Source organism: Gopherus flavomarginatus, chromosome 6, assembly GCF_025201925.1.
Source record: "Gopherus flavomarginatus isolate rGopFla2 chromosome 6, rGopFla2.mat.asm, whole genome shotgun sequence".
Taxonomy (NCBI): Eukaryota; Metazoa; Chordata; order Testudines; family Testudinidae; genus Gopherus; species Gopherus flavomarginatus.
Genome location: NC_066622.1, coordinates 30,752,408 through 30,759,889, shown reverse-complemented (window position 1 = coordinate 30,759,889; position 7,482 = coordinate 30,752,408). Strand labels below are relative to the sequence as shown.

The following is a 7,482-nucleotide window of genomic DNA, read 5'->3' as shown; positions in this document are numbered from 1 at the left end:
CCCATCAGTGGGGTAACAGTAGGGCAAATTGACATGAATGGGCGCACGGCCTGGGTCTGTCCTGCTTGCAAACGCCAGATCCCAGCGGGGTGGGGGGAAATAATTTGGTGACTGTCTCCTAGCCGTGGCCCCTGTGGGGATGTGTGAAGTGCCCAGAGCCTCACAGGAGACACTGAGGGACAAGGCCAGTGGTGGGGGGGAGGGGAGAGGACAGGGTTTGGAGCCATGCAAATTGGGAATGTGGACATAAGTGTGTATGGGGAGGGCAAGAGGCAGATGGAGCAATGAAAAATAACAAGCCGTTGAGCCGACCATGGTGAGATGCTGCAGTAAAGTGGTTTATTGCTGCTAGTGAAGCAGGTCCAAGACCCAGTGGTAACAGAAAGAGCCCAGAGGCTCCAGTTTTGTCACTAAATAGGGATTAGAAATCAGTCTGGAAGCAGAGGAATTGGTTGATTTCCAACCTCAGTTTGGATTCAAGACACTGATCTTCCGCCACGTGCTGGGAATAAGTTGGGGGGAGTAGAGAAAAGAAGTGCAAGACGGAGACGGCCTGTCCCCTGCAAAGCTTTGATGGTGGAGCAGACATTTTGGCTCATGGTCATCTCGGTGTGAGCCAGAGCAGGGCTCAGTGACCGACCGAGTTGCATTTCTGCTCTATCTGTGTCCTCTTGAGCCAGGGCTGAGACCAGACTTGGAAGTTACAGCGCACTTTCTAGGGGTGGAATGAAGCACATTAGAATGGGGGTGACTCTCAGAGGAGTTCCCAGTAAAACCTAGCTGTCCTCTTCCCCCCAGCCTCACAGCATGACCTTGGTTAAGTCACGTGTCTCTGTGCCTCAGTTTCCCCACTGGTAAAATGTGGGTGGGGTGTGTGAAGCTAAAGTCATTGCAGTGTGTGTAGTGGTGAGATGCTGTGGATGTGTGGGGCATAAAATCAGCTGAAGAGCTAACTAAGCTCAGTGTCCGGTATGTCCACACCCCTGTATTTTGTGTTTACCCTCACACCCACCCTGGGCGGCAGGGCAGTGCTACTATCCCCATTCTACAGATGGGGAAACCAAGGCACAGAGAGGGGAAGCGACTGGCCCAGGCTTGCACAGGGAGTCTGGCAGAGCAGGGAATAAAACCCAGCTTCCCTGGGCCTCAGGTAAGTGACTTCCCCACTCCCCATTCTTGTGACTCTGCCATGCCCAGCAGTTCCTTGCCTCTGCCCCAGAATCATCTCCCAGCTCAGGCAATGTCAGGTTTTAACCTCCCTCCCATTCTGTGCCCAGCAACTCTGGCTATTTACCCTCCAGTTCGATACATAAAGAGCCGGCTGGTCTTGGAGGTGGATTGGGCTGGGAAAGCAGCAAGGGCAGGAATAGCAAAGGGCTCCAGGCCACCTCCCTCTGCACCACACCAAGCAAATCCCCAGCCCCTCTTCTGCACCTTCTCCAAGGCCAGCAGAGGTTGGGTGGTTGCAATCAGGCTCACAATAGATTCTGGCTGAGGTGCCTCCCGCCCCCACCGTAGTGTGGAATTGGGGCAGAGCTGGGCCCTGCTAGTTAGGAGAGGATGATGATGATACAGATTTACAGGGTTTATACCCAAGGGAAATGTTTCCCTTTCCTCTCAAAAGCAGCACCCTGCAGAGAGCGGAACCTGGACCCCGCAGCCAGAGGAACAGTGAGTGTGAGCCCCTCCCTCATCTGGGCCCCTCTTCTCCTTCCCACTGTTTGTCCAGTTAGATGGGAAAGGCTTTATCGTGGGGAGTGTCCCTCAGCTGGGCTCCACCCAGTGCCTGGCATGAGGGGACTCCCCACCCCAATCTCACTGGTGAGGATGCAGCTCTAAATAATTGTCACAGAAAATCAATTCTTGGCAAACCAAACTGGTGCTCCAAACCCAGGAGCTGAACCCCGAATAGGCCCAGTCCCGTCCTCTCACCTTCTGCTGGGACGGGGGCGGCAGGAGGCACTTCTTGAGCTCCATGACACCATCCTGGTTTTTCTTGCACAGCGTCTCCACCAGTTCCATGGTCAGATGTAGCATGAGCCCAGACACAACCTGCCAGGAAATTGGGCAGCCCAGCCTGGGGATGAGTCCCAGCACGACCCCCAAGCCCTGCCCCTGCCCCTGAATACCAGGAAATACGAGAGGCTGAGCCTCCCCATTGCGACATGCTGCCTCATAGGCCATGTCCAAGCAAAGGCAGTTGTGGGGGGCAGGAGGTCAGTCTGTCCCACTTGGGCTATGATCCGGGTTCAAAGCCCTTTGCAGGCTTCAGGGGATTTGCTCCCAGTGTCCTAAGGCATTAGCGCCCATCCCCGTGTCACAGAGCAAGGAGCAGGGAATGAGGGGAAAGGGCAAAGTTAGCCAAAGGGTCTCCCACTGGGGGACTCAGCTGAGGAAGCCTTGGGCTGGGTTTTTAGTGGTGTTGGGGCAGCGGGACACCTAGGTGCCAGCCTCATTGACCACCTCCACTGCGGGTCCCAGCTATACCTCCCCTTCCCCCAAGTCCAAGCGCCACCAGATCCCTTCCAACCACACCCTGCAGTCTTACTGCAACTCTTCCCCCCTGGATCCCAGCCTCACCAGACCCCTCATTTGGGGCTGCACCCACAGCACCCACAGCCTTGCTCCCCTCCCCTGCCCCCTGTAACACCTGCATCCACTCACCTGTCTCTGGGCGCTCAGCACCTGCAGCCCCCGGCTGTAGTAGGGGCTCTTACTACGCTGGTTGTAGGTCTGTTCGGCTGCGTGCGCCGCCAGCTGGACTTCTGGGTCTGACACTGGCACATTGTGCAGCCCCCCAGCAACAGAGGCCCCCAAAGTGAGGGGAACCCCCAGGAGGAGGAGGAAGCACAGCCAGGGACCTGCCACTGCTGCAGGGAATGCCATGGCTGAGAATGGCCAGAGCTGGGGATGGAGTGCTAAGATATAGGCAGGGAGCCCCACCCCCTGGGATGGCCCCACCCACATGGGGAGGGAGCCCTACTCCTGATGGCCGCACCCAGAGGGGGTAGGAAAATGTCACCCTCCATTACATAAGACCCAAGTATAGATGGGAACTAAACCCTCAGGGCTTGATTCACCCAAGGGAAAAGGGCCTTTGTGAGGCAGGCCATCCCAGAATTCCCCATTCGGTGGGACATTTCTTGCACCTTCCTCTGAAGCAGCTGGCAATGGCCACTGTCACAGACGTGATGCCAGGCTGGATGGGCCCACTGGTCTACATGGGTGTGGCCAGTCCTAGGAGAGGCCCACCCCCAGTAGAGAGCCCCATGTATAGCAGATGGAGAAACATCCCCTAACAGGGAGCCCTGCTAGATGCCGGGTGGAGCTCTGCCACCTGGAGGGGGGGGGTCCCTGCCTCGGAGAAAAAGGGCAGGCCTCAGCTACATTTAGGGCGACCAAGCAGCAAGTGTGAAAAATCGGGACGGGAGTTGGGTATTAGGAGCCTATATAAGAAAAAGACCCAAATTTCAGGACTGTTCCTATAAAACTGGGACATCTGGTCACCCGAGCTACATTCCCCTGTTGGTCAGCTAGTAGTTGGGCAATGGGCACCAATTGATCTATTTTCCTTTGTCCCAAATCTATAGTATTTATGGACAAAGGAGGGATGGGTGCAAAGAGACTGGTCACCAGTGACGCCCTTTTAGTGTTGTCTGCCATGGCCTCTGTTACGTTCTTCTCAATCTGCACCATGTAGCCATAGGGCCTGGATCCCAATCGGAGTCAGAGAGGTGAGGGTCAGATCGAATTCATCCAGGCTCCCCTGGCATGGTGCTGTCCCCACAGAAAGGTTGTGGTATCCCAGAGCACATGCTATGTCCTCAAGCTGTATCCCCTCCTTCACTCTCTCTTTAATGACTCGTCAAGCCTAACCTCCCTCACTTGTGGTCAGGTTTATTCGTGCCCAGTTTTGCCCCGTTCCCCGTGCGGATTTGGGGGATCTACCTGTACAGCTTATGAATTCTGGTTCATATTGTGGAGTTGCTCTTATGAAAACTACTGTACCATGAATGCCTGTCCCGATGCGTAACCCTGTGCCCTCCCAGCCGGAGACAGAACAGGTCTTGCCCATGCTGAGAACAATGGAGAGTTCTTAGCTTTGATCCCAGAATAGTTATGCCTATGAGTGGGCATCCTAGGGGAAACTGCTTGTACCCATCCTCTCTGAGGGGAGGGGGCTTAGGGGCCATGAGTTGTTAGCAAACCACAGAGCAAAGGAAGCCAGGTGTTGGGAGGGGTATGTAGAGAGAGTCACATGGGGAACTTGAGGTGTGACTCACAGGATGCCTGGCAGGAGGAAGGAATGGGTGGGTCGGACTGGCTAAAGGAGGCATGCTGGGGAAGAAGCCTCCTTGATAAGAAGCAGCTCTGAATGTAGGGCTGCATGAGGCGGGGGACTTCAGCTGCCTGCCTGGTCTGGACACAGATGATCCCCCAAGGCCTCCCCAGGGACACGGTGGAGGCTCACACAAGGCTTTGGAGTTAGGAGGTTTGTTGTGTCCTGTCGGGTCTGGGCTCTTTGTGCTCTGTCTGTTAAGCGGAAGAGAGCCACAGGGTGAGAGGCTGGGCAAAGTGTGTGCCTGTTAAATAGCTGCCATGGGCCTCCTGAGAGAGCTAAGTGGTACCCAGGAGGCTCCCACCTTGGATTGGGTTCTGGGACAGAGCAGACTGAAGGGTCCGTGCTGTACAGGCCATAGTTGAATTGTGGCCTGAGTCACTGTGGTTGGCCAAATGTCCACGTTAGCATTACTGAGAAATGCTTGAAGCAGCTTTTTGGGATGCAGGGCAAAAGGTTGTTAGGCTGAGGTCACTGTCCCCACCTTTTCACGTACACACCGAGTGTCAGTAACTCACTGTCATGAGGCTGTGCTGAAAGGACCAGTCGTGTAATGCTGATGGACATTCAGGACATGCAGAGCATTAAGACACTTATGTCCGGCTTAAGCAGAAGTGTGTTACATAGTCCTCCTCATGTGGGCCACTCACATGTCCTGCTTACAAAGACTGTCTCTCTGTGTGATCACCAAAGGATTTTGCACAAAAATGTCCCCCTCAGACTGGAATCTTCTATGACCTCAGATTGAAATACCAATTTACTGGTGCAAATGAGCTCGAGTCAACATGCTGGAATCACCAGTATTGCCAACCCTAAAACTCATGAGCCAGGCTCACCCAAAATCATGAGATTGTTTTACATAATCTCATGATTTTAAAGCCAATCAATTTGGCGTTCTTTTTATTTGCCTTTTGTTTTTGGGTGCATGGGGGGCACATTTTGAAGCTTTTGGTACAGCCATGAGAGCTAGAAACTTATTTTTCTTTAAGAATGAAGGTCAAGGCATCACATCACCACTTGACTCCAGGAGCTGGGGTTTTAAGGAAAACAGTAATGAGACTCATGGCAAAATCAGCAACACTGAATCTCTCATTGGACCAGGGTGGTCCATAAGGTGGAGCAAGGGGACAGAGATGCCCACAAAAGGTGTTAACCTTGTGGAAGGAAAGGGGGGACTTTCTCACACTTTCTCTGCCCTTGAAGCCCTTCCCTGGACCAACCATCCAGAGTAGATGTGAAGAAATCTGACCATCAGCTAAATGCAGCCTGAAGCTACAACTAAGGGCAAGTCTGCATTTAAAATGCTGCAGATGCAGCTGCTCCAGTGCAGCATTATAATGAAGATGCTCCTATGCTGACTGGAGAGAGCGCTCCCATCGGCGTCATTAATCACCTCCCTGAGAGGCAGTACCTATGTTGGCAGGTCTTGCTGACATAGCGCTGTCTACATGGGGTTAGGTTGGTGTAACTACGTCGCTCAGGAGTGTGGAGTTTTCAGTAGTTATACCGAGCTAGGTCTGCAGTGTAGACCAGAACTAAGGCTATGTCTACTCTTAAAACACAACAGCAGCATAGCTGCACCACGGCAGCACTTCAGTGTAGACACTACCTACGCCGGTGGGAGGGGTTCTTCCATTGGCATAGGTAATCCAGCTCCCTGAGAGACAGTAGCTAGGTGGATGGAAGAATTCTCCTGTTGATCTAGGGCGGTCTAAACTGGGGGTGAGGTTGGCTTCATTATGCTGCTCAGGAGTGTGGATTTTTCACATCCCTCAGCAATATAGCTGGGTCGACCTACCATTTTAGAGTAGACCAGGCCTTAGGCTTACAGCGACTTCACTAAAGTGCTACAGCAGTGCAGCTACATCCATGCATCTGCACCAATGCTGGGCTTTAATTGTAGCCCTGCCCTTGGAGCTACCCTTCCTTAAAACAAAGGCCAGACGCAGCGTTGGTGTTTAGCAGCCTCTTAGCCCAGTCGAGTAGATTCACAGCAAGGTGTTCCTGGTCTCCCTTAGCTTTCCTGGGAAGTGCTGAAGTAATTCTTGTGGTTACCTTCTACACTGACACCATGACTCATTGTAGTGATTGATGATCTAGAGAAACTGAATCACTGGTTTGCTGACTGAATTTCAGTTGTAACCTTGCATTGCCATGTGTTCTATTCGGATCAGTTTAGGGAAATTAGATGTAAGCAGGATCTAAATGAGCTGAATGAATTCTCCCCTGACAGCTAGCTGGGAGAGGGAGAAACTTCCGGAGCAAACTGTTTACATGAACACACCCACTCTGCTTAGATAGCCAGCAGATAGAACGGCGTTGCTCAAAATAATCAACTTTGGCTGGTGTTACCTTACAAATAACTTTAGTGCCTAGCGCAGGGGGAGTGAAATGCTGTTACCAATGTTGTTGGCATTATTGTATGAATACAGGGAAGCAGGACTGCTTAACCTGTCCCAAATGAAGGGGTCACCCTCAGCTGAAAGGACCTCAGTAAGCCAGGGGCTTGAATGCCAGAGCCTTATGAATGCAAGAAGGATGAGGATAGCTGTCTTGGTAGGAGGTGTAGACTGGTTCTAGAGGTTCTTCCCCAGACTGGTTTAACCTGTTCCTTCCCTTTACTGCTCAAAGAAAGAGCTAAATAGGCTTGATTAGGTGCCTTTTTGTTGTTTTAAATGCTCAATCAGAGCTGAAATCCATTGTAGCGAGACTGTCCAGCTTGCTAAGATCTAAATATTACTGAGAGTTGCAATCACTTTGAGATGGGGTAGTGTTTCTGCCCAGCCTGCAAAGATGTGAAAATTACTCAGGGTATGTCTACACTATGAAATTAGGTTGATTTTATAGAAGTTGATTTTTTAGAAATCAATTTTATACAGTCAATTGTCTGTGTCCCCATTAAGTTGGTGGAGTGCATCTACAGTACCAAGGCTAGCGTTGACGTTTGGAGCGTTGCACTGTGTGTAGTGTCGACTTTCGGAACATTGCACTGTGGGTAGCTATCCTACAGTTCCCGCAGTCTCTGCCTCCCGCAGTCTCTGCCGCCCATTGGAATTCTGGGTTGAGCTCCCTATGCCTGATGGGGAAAAACATTGTTGCGGGTGGTTCTGAGTACATGTCGTCAGGCCCGCCTCCCTCCCTCC

General features: G+C 52.2%; 1 protein-coding gene across 1 annotated transcript; it reads right to left on the bottom strand.

Annotated features, from left to right (window-relative positions):
* Positions 1-314: 314 nt before the first annotated feature.
* LOC127054357 (cystatin-like) lies at positions 315-6,419 on the bottom strand. Its single transcript, XM_050960434.1, has 4 exons — positions 6,395-6,419; positions 2,665-2,870; positions 1,933-2,052; positions 315-715 (listed from the first exon to the last, which is right to left on the bottom strand). Exons 1-4 carry the CDS (start codon positions 6,417-6,419, stop codon positions 629-631), a joined length of 438 nt encoding a protein of 145 aa, XP_050816391.1. The 3' UTR covers positions 315-628.
* Between the last annotated feature and the right edge of the window lie 1,063 nt (positions 6,420-7,482).

Coding starts and splice junctions, on each gene's coding strand:
- LOC127054357 (XM_050960434.1), bottom strand. CDS start 6,419: ATGAGTCATGGTGTCAGTGTAGAAG. Junction 2,053..2,664: donor TGCTGAGCGCCCAGAGACAG/GTGAGTGGATGC, acceptor ATTTCCTGGCAG/GTTGTGTCTGGGCTCATGCT. Junction 716..1,932: donor CGCCCCCGTCCCAGCAGAAG/GTGAGAGGACGG, acceptor TTCCACCCCTAG/AAAGTGCGCTGTAACTTCCA.